The following is an 18,794-nucleotide window of genomic DNA, read 5'->3' as shown; positions in this document are numbered from 1 at the left end:
ACACCAGAGCACTGACCACACACTTATCTGTTTGCTGTAGGGTGTCTGGAGAGGGAAAAGCACAAATGTTGAGGAATACTCTTCTTTTATGATTATTTCAAAAGAGAATAACATCAAAATTTTATCTTCCCCAGGCTAATAGAAGTTGTCAGTTTCCTTGTGACAATAAATCTATTCTTGTGACTTCTGAATGGCCAGTAACTAATCATGCAAAATGCAACGTAATATAGACAGCAAGATGAGCGTTTCTAACTTTCAGAAAATGTCATCTTTGAAAAGACAGGAGTAAAAGTTACCAGCAATCAATATGTACTTCAAATTGCAAACATTTATTTAAGGCAATTACCAGCACATTTATTGGAGCTGTTGCTTTTAGTTGAGAGATTTAGGGTTAGATTTTATGCCCTGGGGACTTGTTTATTGGAAGCAGAGAGTGCATAATCTTTCCCATTCCACAAATATTAAACACAACGTTAAACTGCAGCTTTGACTGTGCTTTCCAAATGTGTATGGAACACGAGCTAAAGCAATAAACATCAGTTGTGCTTTTGGCTCTACTTTAGAATGACTTGTGTGGCAGAAATGAAGACAGAGATGATTGCTAGCACATTCCCTCCTCCCCACCATAGTTAGGGAGCAGTTGCTGGTAGAAACTGGAAGAATTGCAGAATGATTCTTAATTCTAAGGAACACTGATTAAGTTTTATTGTGGCAGCCAGAGACCTCAGATCCAGCACACACTTTATACTGATTTTAGAAAAAGCAAGATGTTGTGGAGGGACAATAAAAATACTCTGAAGAAATATGCCAAAGATATAAGCCCCCTAGACCCTATTGCTGAAAAATCTCAGATTATCTTTGTAGTCTAGTACATCTCAAAAGTGATGAAGTTGGCCTAGTATGTGATCTTCACATCAAAACAATGTATGTTAAATTCCACACTCGAGGTTGTCTATCCCATGTTCTAGATATTCTAGTGATCCAAGTGCCACTGCACACTCTGAAAATGCTCTTCAGTGTGCTCCACACATTTTTTCACAGTCAAAACAACTAGGTTTATACAAAAACTTTTGGTTTTGCTCCAAGAACTCCTTTTTGGTCCTCTCATCTTTTGACTTATTCGAATTTTACAGAAAGCCAGTAGTTTACAGGCTGTCCTGAACTGTTATAGGTGAGGCTTTTATTGAACAGGATGTGGAGGAAGTGGTTCCTGAATATAAAAATTCATTGTGGTCTATTTAGACCAAGACTAATACAATTGAATGCGTCCTCCTTTCTTGTCAGTTCTAGTGGTTCATGGAAAGAGAAACCTTTCCCAGTCAATTTAGGGACAGTGATCACAACCTTAAATTGGTTTGTAGCTGGAAGGTAAAGATTAGAAATGGACATTTAAGGGCATTTGTTACTCTCTAAAAGGTATGTTTTTCTCACACATTAAGGAATAATGCTGTGGAATATAATCCCTTGGGAGAGATATTAGATGAAAATCCATGAAAGTAGATCTTGTGCTGGTAGTATTAAAATTGTTTATTCTGTGAAAATTTTTAAGGAAAAATCGAGCAGATAAAACAATCATCTATAGACCCTACTAAAAAAAGTACAGTATTTAAAAGAAATTTAGATGTTAGACCAGTGTAAGAAAACACAGAGATCACATATAAGTCATTATTCCCTTCCTAAAATGCATCAGTCCTTTAAAATATAATTTCTCCTTTCTAACAAAGAGTATAGGTCTCCAAGCCAGAACGAAGTGCTTTGCAGACATTTCCACATTTCCTTGATTTAGCTTTGCATCCCTGGTTTTGTTAATGGAGCAACATAATCTGTATTGTGTTTGGGATAGTTGTTCCCAGTTGGAACTGGAATATGGATGATGACACAATATACACAATAATATATGTTTCTAAGGCCCACGAATTCCATATTTTCAACCCAGCCATTGTAGATTAATACAAAATTTATTGTCAGCTTTTCTGCTGGGTCACACACCTCTTACAATCCTGTTAACATGAAGCTTGAAGTCAGTAGATGCATTTATTTATAAAATTGCATGTCTGTGGATGGATATATTTTGAAAGAAATTGTTAAGGACGTGACATTTCCTAGGATTTTCAGGAAAGATATATGACTTTTTACAATGTGTGACATTCACCTCCATTTCATCCATTAAATATTCAGCACTTCACTGCAGTAACTCTTATCTTAAAATATCTGTTTTCTCTTTGTTTTGCACATTGTATAGTAACTGAGGCAGCAATTGCACAACATTATCAATAAATAGAGACCTGCCTGCAGAGGGCACGTGCAAAGAGAAAAGGATTCTGTTGAGTTTCCTGAACTTGTAATGAGTTCTGCTGGCAACAAAGCCTTGAGCAGCTTCATGCACCAGTAGATAGACCTGAATCAAACTGAAATGTCAATGACAATGACAAGGCAGCAGCAAAGTTTGTTACCAAGAATTATGCCTTTGTTTCAGGACACCAGATGTGGTTTGTGCTGAATGTACTTTATGTGCTCACATGACAGTAAACAGCATTATTTTTGGTCATGAAAGCTATTCAGATACTGTCAAAAGATATTAAGATGTTAATTCAGCTAGACTAATAAAAAGGTGAATGGACCCATCCAAAAGCTCTGGACTTGACTTAAACCTTTATCTTAATTTTTTCAGTCTTCTTGACTCATAAAGAAAGAGTATTTGCTTAAGAAATTCGTGTTAGTCTTTTCTAATTTGGCTAGGATGGTAGCAAGGCTGCCTCCTAGAAATTGTTGATACTGTTTGAGAAACCCAAAAAAATTGGGTGGAGACTGGAAAGTTTTGTAAGAATGAACAGCAATTACTTAACAGAGTGAACAAAATTATTTTCTCTTTCAGTTTCTAAAACCAGCTCAAATTTGGGCAATGCTTTTGCTTTTCCTTTTCTTGTACAAGGTTGTACAGTGTAAGGGGAGAATGTATTGGTAATCCTGCTTTATAACAACTCTAGTAAGTGATAGGTGAATTTTGTGTTTATGTATATATACAAGAGAGTTCTGGTACCACTTTGAGCACATTTTTAATAATTCAGGGATCTGTGCAAGAACAGTGCTTAGCTAAAAGATCTTGCTGTGCAGTTTCTTATACCTGATCAATCACCAGAAACTGGCAGTTTTATTGGCTCCATGCTTTTCAAGATGCCAAGTAATGTGAACTTTAATTCAGCATTATGTAGCCTCCTGCTAGCTTACCAGAAAGCAGGTTCTCATTGCTAGTGCTGGCTTAGTCCAGTGGAAGGGAGAACCTGGAGGAGGTCAGCAGATGCCCCTTCCTCCAGACAAGTGCATTGATCAGCAGGGGTTCATTCATGCCAACCTCTTTGTCCCACTTCTCTGGCTTTTCCTGTGCTTGTTACACTACAATATTTCCCATCCTCCCCTTCCTCCAACTTTGCCATTAACATCATCCCATGGTGTGTCTTTAGCAAGCCTTAAATACAGATTAAGGACTTGCAGCATGAAGCAAAAAAATACTTTGTTTTGATTTCTGAATGTGGTGGTCCATGAATTCTAGTGATAGATTTGTAACACTACAATTTAAGAATTACCAGAAGTTCGTAAGTCAGTTCATTCTTACATTGTTTTGCTTTCAAGTGCATATTGGCTGGGCCCTGAGTGGTGTACTTGAGCAAAACCAGAATTTCCTAGCATTTCGTAGTGCATGTTAGTTGCCTGCTGCCACTGATTTGATAGCCTAGCTCATGGCATGTGCAAGGAAGTGTTCTCCTATGTTAGTCTGATATGTCAGTGGCATGTATTTGTTGAACACAACTCTGGTTGTGTTCATAAGCTGTTAAAGTGGGTAATAGAAGCTTTTCTCTTTGAACAATTTTATTTATTGATATAATAACGCATGCTTGGGGAATTATACCACTAAGAATTAGGCATGGAATTATCCAGGACCACTTTTCTGGTGCACATGGGTGTTTTCCTATTTTGTGGCTAAAGAACTGAAGGTGGTCACTATTTGGACTTTATTTCTGATCTGAAAGGAGTTCTTAGCCAAGACATTTGTTGTTCTATCCTTAATAAAGGGGATTAGACAGTTACAGATTCAAACAAGTGATCTTGCAGTAGCAGCCCACCAAGAATGTGTTAGGCATCAAGGAGCGGCTAAGATTTTCCTAGCAAACTTGCAAACATATTTCAAACTGAACTTGTGTTGTTTTGTAGGGATCCCTCATTTATGAGGTTGTGGATCCTCACAGATGAGAGACAGACAGATCTGTATTTTGTATCTTTATCATATAAGTCTCTGTTACATACTGATTAATGTTCAAAAATAAATTATTTTTGGAGGCAGATGCTGGACTCATGCATCTGTGTCCAGACACTTCAACATTGATCCTAATTTTGTACCTATCCTTTTCTTACTAAAAACAGTTCAAACAAAATAAGAAATATTCTCTGGAAAACAGGATTGTCTGTACTCTGTGGTGTAGCTTGCATTTACTTGAGGTTATAATTTTATTTTTCAAATGAGCTTCTCTTCTTAAATATATTTTCATTAAATAGTTGATCTAATCTGTGAATCATAATTACATCCTGTTAAACATCCATGTTTTTATGACAGTCACATTTTCCTGCCTACCTTTTATTTCTTCAATTTACCTCTTAAGCACAAAATTAATTACTGCGAAGTAAATTATGGTTTTATTTAAGTTATGATATTGTGCAGAATTTTCATTTTCTTCTGCTGTGCTTCTCACCTCTCCCCAAGATTCTTGCTTCTTATAGAGTGGATCTGTGGAATAGATTATGAATATATAGGCATCATAAAAGAACACAGACTATCATTAAATGTTTCCTGTAAGTTGACAGCATTGAATACATGGGTGAGGCAATGTTTTAACACCCTGAAAATGAATTGAGTCATAGCAACATCAGATGATTTCAGCATTGTGATGGTGACTGATAGTCACATTTCTCAGCAAGAAGGCTGAATCAGTGTTGAAACTCAGTGGTCTTCTGAACTTACTACAAGAAATGTTGAATTGCAGTGGAAGCCTAAGAAAGAACTCCCATTTCTACTGAGTCAGAGCTCATTATATGATATTCAAAAAGCTCTCTGCGTTTTTAAATTTCAGGTGCCTTGGATATACGATGTATATCTACCCAGAATAAAAGCATTTCAAGGCACATATCCTCCAGTCCATGCATAACGCTTTGACGCTGTGTATCAAACCAATTAATTTAACCTAAATTACAGTTGCTCTACTCTTAACATCTGTACAGTAGCATAGGTGGCTCTGCTCAGGAATCATGGAATCATATTTCTAAATTAAGATATATCTTAAGTACAGAACAGAAATTTATTTTTTGTCCCAGGTATTGCATGGATTTGTTTAAAAATTTCATTTTCTGATTTCAGTTATAATGATCATAATATTGTCTTAAATTCAGTGGATCTAAAGAAGTAGTACTTTTTAAACCTGCCTCTTCTCCAACAGCACTCTCTCAACATCCAGTCTCAGCCTGTTTTCCTAAATACTTTCATTTGTAGGTGGTATTACAGCCAGAAGAGTCATGAATTCTCTGGAAAATGGGAATGTGTTGTATCCTTTATTAAGGCAACATTTGTTAAATTCACAAAAATAAAGCTTGATGAACAGCACATAACACAAAATATTTCCACAGAGAACACTTTGTTACAGAACATAAACACCTGCCAGAACTAACGAATCCTAGAAACTGCCAGGTTTTGTGGCTGAGATGTTCAGTGAGGCATTACCAGTCTTTGTTTATTGCTGTATTTTATTTAGCAGTTAATCTATTTCTATACTGCTACCCAAGTCATTTCAGATTTCAGCCAGAATTAATTTTTCCATTTATGGAGGAGGGAAAAAACTCTTTCAAAATATTTTAATAACTTTCTTTCACAATCGTTGGACATTTTACTGATAAACCCATACATTTTTAGAGTTTGAAGACTGGCTTTGTAGTTCTCAAACTTTCAAGGTTGTGCTCTAAAATAATCCTGTTGGATGCTTTGTGAGAGTTATAATAGTCTCACAAGTGGGCATAAATGCAGAGCAGAAAAATGGGTTTAAAATAGAGGGAAACCAAACTATTTTAAAGTGTTTCTGATTTCTAGTTTTCAGTCTCAATACAAAAAATGTCCAAGTGGTTACACAGGTACCACACTTGTACCCAGGTACACACTTGTGTACCCCTCTAAATATTAAAAAATATTTTTTGTGAATGAAGATGTATTTGCACTTTGGGGTTCCTTATTTTAACTAATTCTTTTTTCCACACTGCTTTGAACAGCTGTTTTCAATGCTTATCTTTGATGCAGATGAAACCCATTTCAAAAGCCTAATTAAACAATTAAAGTACACATGTAGAGTGGGTTTCCAGTGATTTAGGTGCACAGAATCCATGAAGTTAAGTTTGAGTGGTTTTTCTCACACTGGCAGAACCTTTTCCATAGTACAGCACGCTTTGGATTTTTTTGGTATTGCTTTTCTTTTCTCTCTCTTTACAGAAATCTGAGTGTAAGAGAAAATTGAATAATTTCTTAGTGGTTCTGTTTAGTTGGTAGAATTCCAGGTGCCTGTTGCACTGAAATATGCAGGAGATTCAGTCTCTTATTTATAATTATACATTTAGATAAGTGCATCTAAACTAGAGTAAGAATTCTATGTGGAGTGATCCCTTTTTTTAAAAGCTATAGTAAAAATAATTTTGGTCAGTATAGAGTGAGCATAATTCTGCCCATGGATATCTTGCTGGAATCTCCTAAGGCAACTTCTCTCATGGTGCAGTTAAGACAGACTAGAGCTTGGTTTTAAATAATTAAGAAGGGCAGAAATCTCTGACATCTGGTTTTAAGAGTAAGGGAAAATCTTATTTCTGAAGAGAAATTTCCCAAACTAAATTAAACATCTCAACCTTGTTTTAATTGAAGCATTTATGATTTTGCACTCAATGAATTTTAAAGAAAACAGAAGATCGGATAATGTGTTAAGAATTCACTGCCTATTTGACTTTTTCTTATTAACTTCTGATTAATCTCTTTTTCAAATAGATAGCACATCTGTACTAATTATTCTTTCATTCATTTGCAGATGCAGAGCCACGGTATTTGGTTTCAGTAAGACCAGCACGTGTTTCAAATAACAAGAAATCTTGTTCAGGTATTTTAATAATACTGCATCTCTTTCCTAAAATATTTGAAAGGAAACAGAACCTTTTGCTGGGTTTCTCCAAAAAGATATTTCTTCCTGTAGGCATCTGACTGGGAAGAACAAATTCCATTTGTGGAAAGGTAAAATGTAGGCCAGTGTTTCCTACTCAGTAGCCACACACATGGTGTTCAAAACATGAAGATGTACCTAAAGATTTTTTGCATAAAGTTCTTATAAATGCGACTTGAAATGTAGAATACTGGTTTCTGATGTTTAAAGATATTACAATTATTTTCCCAAACCACAAGTAAGGATTCCTTCATCCGCAGACTTGTTAATTCTCTTTGTTTCCCATTGGAAAATGGTAGTGTGTATGTGTCTGTCTGACTGTTTCTATATCAATACTACTACTAAGTTTGCTGATGCAAGAAGTTACGGAAAGGGTGATATTTCCAGCTGAATCTATACACAGCAGAGTAGAAATCTGAATTTTATTCTTATCTGTTTCAAAGTATTTCCATACGACCTTAATCATGTCATTAAATTGTTAGTTCTGTATTCCTTACTGAATTCCTCAATATGAAGACTTCATTCTGCACTTTAATATGGAGACTTCTTTCAGGATGACTGGACTGTTGCAAAATATAAACGATGACCTATCTCTGGAAGCACTCAAGGTTAGGTTGGACAGAGCTCTGAGAAACCTGATCCAGTTGAAAATGTCCCTGCTCATGGCAGGGGACTTGGACTAGAAGGTCCTTAAAGGTCCCTTCCAACCCAACTTATTTTATGATCTTTAGATAATTTTTTTCCTAACTACTGGTAATGCTTGGAATAAATCTTTTCTTGCTTTTGGTCAGGTATAACAAAATACCTCTGGAAAGATTTTGGAAAGTGCACCTTTTAGGTGCAACATATATATGTTGGCTTTTAATGTAGGTTTTGTAGCAACAAGTTCATCATCCACATAAAGTAAAAGCCAACATGGTTAACATTTCTAAATGTACACATGTGTATTGGTTGAAAATACAAATTAAACTGTCACTGGGGCTGGTTAAGTGAAGAGATAATAGGATTTAAAAGTCATAAGAAGAAAGTTAGTCAAATCTGGTTCACAACAATGAGAAAAAAAAAAACCCCTTTAGATCAGTGGCTTATAGACTTTCAGGAAATGTTGGTCACCTGTATGTTTTGCAAAGGTACAGATCCTTTAGATTTTTGAAGTATGTAATGTGATGTAGAGAATTTCCTATAGTCAATCATCTTTCAAATGCCAGAGATTCTCCTTGGTCCTGTAGCAGTCCATAAACCACGGGTTCAAAATAGAGTCTCTAAATCATTTGCTCATTTCCATCTATTAGCTTTTAAACTTTCTTTAAAATAAGTTCTTTCTTCACAGATTAATTTTACTCCTTCATACAGAGCAAAGCTGAAGTTCAGTATAATGCACACCCTGATTTCAATATAGTTGGTAATTAAAAGAGAAAAATCCTGCAAATACAGACACTGACTCAGAACTGCCTGCAGTTAAAAGCAAAAGAACATTTGTAGGTTTTATTTTACTCTTAAGAATGCTCTAGAAAATATTTATTATGTGTAGATGTATTTGCAGTGTTACTGAGAAACCTGCCAAGAAATTACTGTTTTTATCACATCCATGGACACTTTCTAATATCCTGGACACTTTCTAATGTCCTTTCTAAAAACTCTAATCAGTGTTTCTAAGCCACTGATCTAAAGTGGTTTTTTTCTCATTGTTGTGAACCAGATTTGACTTTTTCATGCCTTTTGAACATAAAAATTATCTCTTTACTTAACTAGCTCCAGTGACAGTCTGATTTGTATTTTTAACCAATATCATGTCTTTTGTGATATAGTCCAAGATAGCCAGAGTTCTTAATTTAATCTACCTATAGCTTATTCTTACACTAAGCATACTATTTTCAAAAACTAGTTTTAACTGAAATATTAGGTTGAAAAAGTGACTATGGACTCTGCCACTTTTGTAAATCAGATGTTAGAAATAGTGACCATGAAAAATAGAGAACTGTTGTACCTTTCCCTTCAAGCTTAGAAGAGAAGTGGATTCTTACTTAATTATCCCACTGCAAAAACTTTACGTAATGCAGGAGAGAGAAATTAACTTTATATCGTTTTTATGTAGGTCGGAACAAGACGCAAAAGCCTCTGCAGCTGGTGGTTGGCACTCTCACCCCAACCTCTGTATTTCTCTCTTGGGGCATCCTAGTCAACCCTCAACATGACTGGACAGAGACAAGTAACTGTGCTAGCGACAGGTAACAACAGAAAAGGTTTATTACTGCCATGACTTCATTCAGTGCAGCTCCCTGCTGTGGTTAAGATAAACTTTACAGTGGAAAGTAAAATGTTGTGAACAATAGTTCTGAATGTGAAGTAAGTTTTTTTTATTTTCTCATGCTAGTCCTTCGCAAATCTTTACTTGACAGCAAGTTTAGTGAGATGTCTATGTGCTGAATTACAAATCTTGCTATTTCACACTGGATCCTTTGTTCTTAAACTAATGGCCTTGGCTCTATCTTCATTTGTAACTGAACCAATTGAAACTTTTTTAAATCACAGGAAATATTTGGCTTTAGAATTGACTGAATAAGTGTAAAAGAAGTCTTGTTGTGCCGAGGTGAGGGAATAATGCCTTGTTGTAACACTGTTTGATTTTTGTTTCCTTTATTTTGTCTTATCAATAAACTGTTTTCCTGCTATTGATACAGTCCAGCTTTCATTAATTTTCTGTTGTAAGTAAAAGAGGATCTCTTCTATGTCGATATTTTTGACATTTACTGGGTGGCACAGGAAGGCTTACCAAGCAGCAGTTTCAAGATAAGTCATAGTGCAGAAGAGCTTCTCAAATTAAGTACATTATTATGGTTTTTAAATTGTTAAATTTTTAAAACATTGCAGATGTTTTCCCTACTTTGTCTTTTTGTGTTCTCTTTATATTCTTCCTTGACAAGAGAAGAATGATTTTGTACTTTTCATTTACGTTGTGTGAAGCTCTATTCTACTCAGAGGTGTTTTGTAAAACTAAGAAGAAACATTGTGCACCCATGGGATGCATCTACATCTGTTTGGCAACTGTTATCTTTTGGCTTTTAAATGTGCTTTTTTTTTTTTTTTTTCCATGATTCAGAACATTTATCTATCTAATATTTGTCTAATTTGTAGCTGTCTAATTTAAACTATAATTTCCTTACTCTAGTGTTCATAAGAAAACTCTAGCTTTCACAATTAAACTGGATGTCATACATAGGTTAAGTTAAAAAAAAAATCCCATGTAGCCAAAATGACCTCTTTCATAGCTTTACAAAAGTTTCATACCTCACAAAAGGACAAATCCTTTTCAAGCATCAGAAATTTCTAATGAAAAAAATTGGATCTTTATCACCACCAGAAGTTCAAACACTACTGAAAAAATGTTAATGTTTGTTAGAAACCAGTTATGGACTATTAGTAAATGTCCAAGGATGAAATTTGATTGGATTTTTCTTCAGTAGAAATAAAAGTTGGTTTAGGCTTTGATTTTGCTCTTTCAATACAGAAAGAAGCAGGCATTTTCCTACTGTGAGAAACTGAAGAAATGAGCTATCTGGAATGAGCTTGTAAAATGTTCTGACACAGTGATTTTAGCACCATTTTTACCAAGGAATTTATCTTTATGTGATGTGTCAGCACCAATGTCGCAGCACCCATTGTACAGTGGGAATGAAGAACACTTCAAGAGAAACATGTATTAATCCACCTGGAAATTCAAAGCAAATGGTATCCACCACCATGCTTCATCAATCCTGTGTTTTCCCCTCAGTAGCTGAATTTTCTGTTTGAACATTCAATGACTGAAAGCTTGAACAAAGTTTTTAACATAATTTTTCACTTGGGGCAGTGTGCTACTAGTGTCTTGCTGTGTTTAAAATCTGTTCTGATGTGTTCCTCCCCTCAGGAATTACTTTAAAGTGCACTCCATTTTAGTGAAAAGTTGTCAGACAGGAGTTGCTAGTTTAAAAACATTTTATATCAAATTTCAAATGACCTCATCAAAGATAGGTATATACCTATAATCAGATTTCTGGTTTGCAATGAAGCAAAACAATGAAGTTAATGAAGAAAAACAAGTCACTTAAGTGGTGCTCTTATTAGTTTTACTTTTACTGGAGTAAAGTGCTTGGGATTTGTATAAAGGATGAGAGCACTTGTCCATGTGACAATAGTGTGTATATCTAGAATTCTAAAAGGGATTAGATTCATGTGTATTTCTAGTGAGTGTGTAGAAGAAAAACTATTAATTTATTATAATAATTTGAATGTCTCGATGATGTACAATAAGAAAAAAATAGGAAATAGCCCATTCTTAGCAAGTTAGTGCTGTGATAAAAGTACAAGACACGTAACAGATTCACCGATATCTCAATCTATTTCGTGGGCAGACTACCTGGCTCAAAGTTTTTTCACCTGGCATATTCTCCTTACTGTGACACGCTGCAATGTACTGTTAACCATCCTCAAGCTTGCTGTTGGTGGCTAACCTCTGGCATTGGCAGTGCATAGCAGCCAGGACCTCTTGGCTCAGCTCTGTCAGCAAACATCCCACCAAGGTTTAAATTCGTAATTCTCTGTGGCCTGAAATGGAGTCACTCTTCTTGGTCTCAGATTTTGCCATCTCCGTGTGGATGTTAGGCTTTTGTACAAATGTTGTATAATAACAGTTATTTCAGTGTGTTACTGAGTCAGAAGATAGAAACCACATGGAATAGCACGGTTCTGCTGGCCAGGATTTTCTCTAGTGAGAGTTTGACCTCAGTGGGATATTCCTTGGAAGATCTGGTTTTGTGAGCAAATGAGTTTGCAATAAGAGGTGCCATAATCTCAAAGAGCATTGATATCTTTTACTGTTTCAGTGAAATTATTGCTTGCTTCTTCAGGGCACATAGTGGTCTTCTGTATCTATGAAATTTTTAAGAAACTCCAATGAAAAAAATTTACTGTGACATTTTTCAACAAACCGTTCTTTTGGCTTAACTCCCTAGAGATTAGGAGCATAAACCAATAAAGTGCTATGTATTTCTTTCAAGGTAACCCCAAATGCTAATCCCTTGTTGAAGCAAAAGTATTCACTGCCTTTGTTGTGGACCGAAAATGAAAGGTGAAATTTTGAAGCATTCTTGAAGTGACTATTCTCTCTCATCAGACCCTTAGCACTAAAATTTAAAATAGAACAAAAATATCTAAATCAAACCCCCAAGTGATTAGTTTTATGTAACTGATGAAAATGACATAATACCAGAAAGCACAGTTGGTGGAACCTTTCTCAGCATCCTCTGCTTTCTGACACCAGTGGAAGACAGTTGATGAGGGACAAGGGCAAAGTCATGATATCCTGCTGCACAGCCACGTTCAGTTCCTCTTTTTATTATATCCAGGAGAGTAAGAAGCTTGTTTCCTCTCTGCCTATCCATGTTCAAACAAATACTAGTGAACAGATGTGTCAAAATACAAGTACAGGGGCTTGATTGACTGTCCATCTAAGTAAAGATACAATATTCCGTAGATTTTTATTCTTTCTTTGTATTTGCTTTGATTAGAACATCTCTGTAGCCAGGGATCAAAAAATGTTCAGTTTCTTTAGGAAGAAAAGTCAGGGAATGGAATGAAAACCATTAGTTTCCATGTTAGATTGAAGCAGGGTTTATAAATACAGTAAAATATAATATTCTATTGAGTGGATTGTATAGAAAAACAAACACTTTCAGATACATGCAAAAACGGGAATTTAAAACCTGAAGGTATGTCTTTTTTAAGTTAAAAACTATGACAAATTCACATTGGTGTTGTTTTAATTGGTTTGCCTGTGATTTAAATGTCCTAATGTCATACGTGCAAGTAGCACAGACTTTGTCTTTTATTTTGTTTTTATCTGATGCTTTAAAAAAAGAAAAAGTAAGAAAAATAGTTATGGAAAACCAGAGAAGAGTCCATACTTAGTCTTTATGTTGTATAGTTGGTAGATGTAGGGTTTTTGAAACCCTAAATTCCGAAAAATATGTGCCTATCTCCTCCTGTGTCTGTTTACAAACTTCTAGCATTATGCAGCTGCCAGCTAAGTCATACTTAGTGTTCCAAGTGTCATACAAAATGCATTTTAAACATAGCAGAATTTCTTAAAGGAAAACATACAGCAGCAAATGCACTTCTTGAGTTTCAAATGCTTTTGAGTTGCTGCAGTGCTAAAATCTGGTGTAAACTGTAATGACTTGTTGCTCTTTGGTCTCTCCCTCTTCAGAGCCTCTCACTCTTCATTTCAATCATTCTAATAACAGTTTTAAGTAAAAGAAGTGAATTTTAGTGATCATGTAAAAGTCAAAACTAAATTAGGAAATGCTTTGCAGACTTAACTGGTAACCATCACTGGTGTCATTCTTTCCATTTTTTATATATGCCGGTATCTGTTACTTTAAAGTAAACTCAGCAGTAAAAAAGGAAACAATATAATCAATGTCATGTGTCAATTTGCGCAACACTCAGTGTCTGAAAAAGCGTAGTTCAAACCATTTCTCTTATTAGTTTCTGACTAATGGATGCTGCACTTCCAATGAAGTCTAAATATAAATAAATACCTGATATGCTGACAATCTCTTTTAAAAAAATTCTGATTACATTTCTATGAACAAAAAAGAAATGAGCTTTATAATCTTTTGTCTTTGGCAGCACAAAATCACAGAGCTGGAATGTTCTTATATCTCCAAGGCTTAATTGTTTGTTTAGTGTCACGTGTGACTAAAATAGTCATGATTAAATTGTTTGGAGTTTTGGTTGGGACCTGGTTCCAAATAAATCCATGATATTTATACAAACTGACCTAGTCTTGAAATCTCATAAAACCATCTGCCTTATAAGATTTCCAGCATCTAATTTTTTGTGTCTGAATATTTGACTGTGCAGGCGTGTTCAGGGAATCTGTCTGAAAAGACATTTGTTTAAAAAAGAGAAAAATGGCACTGCAATTCTTGGCAAAAGATTATCATTCACACTGCTAGATGAGAGCTTAATGTCTTGCCTAACCATCCTAGGATTTTAGTCTTTTTAACAGCAAATAAGATTTGCTTCATCTCAGAAGCAAATCCCCTTTGTGCAGTTTCTTTAAAATGGTCATTTTATTTTGATTTCCTGTGCAAGGAAAAGGCTGTCTCTGAACTGAGCACTGCCTTGCGTTGTAGAGTTTTAAAAGACAAACGATGTAAGCTCAACATAGAAGAGAAACAACCTTCTGTGTCAGGCTGAGAGACTTTCACGCTGACTTTACAGATATAGAAATCACTACAGTGGTTGGTCTAGGAGTAATCTTGTGCTCTTGTGGCTTCCTTTAAATTATGAAATTAGTCTTAGTTATTATATTTCTGCCATCCCATTTTGCATATGTCTTATGTGGAGACAAGCAAGGTAAAAATATCATCAAAGACAGAGAGTTTCAAGAATGCAGACACTAAACATTTGATGATGATGCACAAATGCATATGGAGAGCACAGCTCTTGGATAAACGTAGGCTCTTTATTCCTCTGCTGCGGTGGGGTTTGCTTTTCTTTCCCCCTCATTATTACAGAGTGCAGCAGAACCTCTCACCTGCTCATGACACCTTTTGTTTTAAATTGTTGGAGTTTTAGCTGTCTAGTAAAAAGGGAGGAAGTAAAATTTATCCACAGTTCCTAGGGTGGCCTGATTGGTGATATCAGCAAATGAGTGAAGCTTTGCCTGTCAGGGGGAGAGAAGCAGGCAGTAACTTTTATGGAGTTTGACAAAAGAGCTGTAATGCTTTATAGAGTGTTAGCTGGCAAGGAAACAGAGTGACCTCTGCAATAATTTGATTAATATTTGATGTAAATAAAAATGCAAGAATATTCAATAATCATTGTTATGATAAAATATCCCCCACCAAAACACACAACAAATCAATTAATCAAAATTAGGCGTTAAATTAAGTTACATATTGTTAGTTTTTTATATCTGCTGAGAATCTAGATTAAAATAATTTCTCACCAAGTGTAACTGTAGAGTGCCATCTCCTTGCTGAAAAATCAAACCAGTATTCACAGGTGGGAATAGCATTCCTAGGAGTGTTCCATAATGTATTACTCAGATATTAGCTGTTAGGACCCTGTGGTGAGCAAAAAGTTTCTCCTTTTCTTACCTCACAGAGATAACGAGAAGTGTTTTATTTGAGAAACATGTAGTGTAGCTTTCCCTTCTATGTGACTATGACAGCACTCTATTTCAGCCTGCCTTCTATGGTTCTGGAGGGAATCTATGAAGATATTTTGCTGAATGTTTCCAGTTCAGCCAGCTGCACTCATTTTGTGCATGTATGTCACTGCCACAAGGGGATTGATAGATGTGAGTGGTGACTGGGTCTTACTGCATACTCATGTCTTCAATTATATGTGTTGACTGTTTGATATTGTATTTTTGATGAAAGAAAGGTTTGAAAAAGGGAGAAATTAAAGCTACAAGAAAATTCAGACACTGTAATTGCATTTTATTTGTCAGTTTGTTGGTCTGGCTTAACAATGAGTTGCTGTTCTTTGATGACAAAACTTGGCATTTCTGAGATTTTACTCTATAAACAAATGATTGTGTTTCCCCCAAAGCATATTTAGATATTTTTAATAATAAAATTATGTTGTGACCTGCAAATTGTTAAATGGAACTTCATTTTTATTGCTTTTTATTGAAATGGTTGAGGAAATTCTGTCATCGCAGTCAGTGTTTTTAGTACTCGCTATGGCAAGTTTCCACTGAAATAATTACACCCTTGGTGAAGTTTTTATAGGCTTGGAAACCTTGGAGTTGAGAGCACATTTCTTCTGTGCTGTATGTTTCTCTTTCTAATGGCATAGTTTGGCACAATTACGAAAATCTTCTTTTCAGATTTTATAATAGTCTTGAATTTAAGTGAATGATGGGGTGGGTTTTTTTATTGTGCAAGTGTTCTTGGTGTTTTTATTCAGGTTAGATTGAAGGAATTCCCATGTGTCGAGACAGCATTAAAAAGCAGAACATTTTGTGCACTAGAAGCCAGTGGGGATAGCCACTTAAAAGCCTATTTGTTATCAACAAGTTTTTTCCTCCTCATTTCTGATGCAGCTGTTCTTTTAGATTGTTCAATAACTGAGCTGAATCAATAGACTCTCTTTTTTCCATCACATGCAAACACTTCATTTCTATTCCATTCGATTAAAGTAGGTAGGAAAAGATAAATATAAATACGACGAATATGAAAACAAATGAAAATTCCTCTTTCAGGCAAAGGAAGAAGGTGATTATTTCCACTTGAATTCTCATTTGATGTCTGTCTATACTTATTCCAAATCCCTTATCAAAAGTCTGTGTGGGCTCCAGTAAGAGGCATTTGTGCTGAGGGTTGAATTTGTTTATTAAAGTGACATCCTTTACAAGACAGTGACAGGGGATTCAAATAAGCTTTTCCTGTTGATTGATGTCTGTGTGACTACACACAAATGGATTAAAAGGATACAGGAGAAGAAATTTTCCTTCTTTTATTGTTGCCAATAATTAATTTTTTAAAATGTTCTTTGTCAGTTTAACTGTTAATTAGGTCTATTATTTGACATTTAATTAGATGAAAGACCACAGAAGAGGCAGATTATTACTTGGTAGTCCTGGAACTGAGAGAAGATATTCACTACTTTTCTTTCCTTTCCTTCCTGTTTTTTTCCTTTCTTTTCCAAGTTTTAAGTTAAACTATATCTTGTTTTGAACACAGACTAGTACAGTTAATGAAGGTATGTGAGCCAACATAAATATTGGTCTTGTAACGTGGTGAAGTATCTGAATGAGCTGAATTGGGCCAACTAAACCAGGAGAGTATTTTTGGTGCCAGGAAAACAAATTTGACAGTTATGAGGTAAAATATGTAAACAAAGTGAAGCATTATGTATGGAAATATTTTCCATGAGTGACACTTGCCTTGTCTTAGGTTGTGTTTCAATAGTGAAGTAGGAATTACTGTCTACTCAACAGTAACATTTCATGTAAGCTGTACTCTGAAGGTGCTCCTCTGTAACTTCAGCAGAAGCAGCTTTATGAATTTACCGTATTATGTAGTAATTTTAGTCTGCACTTTTGAAACCTTTTCAGATGTTTAAGAACCCTTTTTTGGTAGGTTTGGGTTTTTTTAAGTTCTCTTCTTTTCTCTCTATATGATTGTCTATATAATGCCTGTCATAAATCTCACAACCTTGATTTGCAAGCATTAAATTGTTCTATTTAAGTGTGGTAAGATACCATTGGACTCAGTTAGGCCCTTTTCAAATGATGTATATGTGAGATAGAGATAGAGGATGTATATGAATTATTTATGGTATGTGTAACAATTTTCAGTAATACTTGGATTAAAAAGTTGCCAAATCTCTCCAAGATTTGCTTTTCCAAAAAAGAAAACCTCCACTCCATTCTGCTAGTGATTCAGCACACATATTGACAATGAGACTGTAGTCAGCACAGGAATTCTTGTGCTGGAGGTCTCGCCATTTCCACTGCCTTGTTTTTGATTGGTTAACATTGCAGTCATGCTTTTTCAGGGTGGTGCTCCTTGACAGAATTGGGCAATTTCTGTAGAAATGTTTCCTAGTTTCATAATCTGTTAGTATTCATCACGTTATTGATTTAAACTGCTGAAAGTGATGTCTTAGTTTATTGTTTTGTTTGAAGTGGGGGCAATACATAATGGGATCTCTGGATGAGGAATGTATTATACGAACAGCGGATATTACTGCTCTTCCCTGGAGAATGTTTTTGGACTACTTTTGAAGGGAACACCTTTCACTGGAAGGATATAGAAGATTTTGAGAAATCAGTAGAGGCTTCTTTACCAGCAGACTCATGATTCAATTGACTGGTTCTGGCATATGTCGGAATCACAGGAACTGCCTGGACAATGAGCTTAGACTTTGTGGTTAGAACCTCACATACACAAATGGGTGTTTGCGAGTAAGGAGACTGTCCTTTTGCTCTTTGCACAATACTCCCAGTGTCAGGGCCTGTGTGATGGGCTATATATATGTGGAATAAATCTGGCTTTTCTGATATTTGGTGACCGTGAAAAGCAAGAAAGAACAAGAACAATAAAATAACATTATTATTGTTGTTGTTGTTATCACTACTACTATTATTATTATTTCCTAATAATTGTTATAGTGAGTTCCTTTGTGTAGATCTATTTTTTTTTCCCTGAACAGGTTCTATACAGTTCGCTACAGAGAAAAAGGTAAAGACAAGAAATGGGTTTTTCAGCTCTGCCCAGCCACAGAGACAGTGATTGAAAATCTGAAGCCAAACACACCTTATGAATTTGGAGTCAAAGACAATGCAGAGGATAGTATTTGGAGCAAGACTTTGAATCATAAGACAGTTCTCTCTAGTAAGTATTTGACAATAGGTAGTGAAATAGCTGCTGATTTTGACAGTATTTTTCCCTTATTATGATATTACTTAGAGTAAGCTTCTAATTAAGTTTTTGTACTAATCAAGTTTAAATACCATCCATTATGCCCCTAAAAGCTTTTTTAGGAATTGCTGAAACG

At 35.4% G+C, this 18,794-nt stretch overlaps 1 protein-coding gene across 12 annotated transcripts in view; it reads left to right on the top strand.

Annotated features, from left to right (window-relative positions):
• ABI3BP (ABI family member 3 binding protein) overlaps positions 1 to 18,794 on the top strand; it is a 155,145-nt gene that overhangs the window by 25,840 nt on the left and 110,511 nt on the right. For all 12 annotated transcript variants that reach the window (XM_063393737.1, XM_063393739.1, XM_063393731.1 and 9 more), the window contains exons 3-5: positions 7,107 to 7,175; positions 9,331 to 9,463; positions 18,450 to 18,631. In XM_063393737.1, the coding sequence (XP_063249807.1) occupies positions 7,107 to 7,175; positions 9,331 to 9,463; positions 18,450 to 18,631 (384 nt within the window). The remainder of the gene's footprint in view (positions 1 to 7,106; positions 7,176 to 9,330; positions 9,464 to 18,449; positions 18,632 to 18,794) is intronic.

This window comes from Prinia subflava, chromosome 3 (assembly GCF_021018805.1).
Source record: "Prinia subflava isolate CZ2003 ecotype Zambia chromosome 3, Cam_Psub_1.2, whole genome shotgun sequence".
In the NCBI taxonomy this organism is placed as follows: domain Eukaryota; kingdom Metazoa; phylum Chordata; class Aves; order Passeriformes; family Cisticolidae; genus Prinia; species Prinia subflava.
Note: the sequence above shows the minus strand (reverse complement) of the source record. Positions and strands in the feature narration are given on the sequence as shown.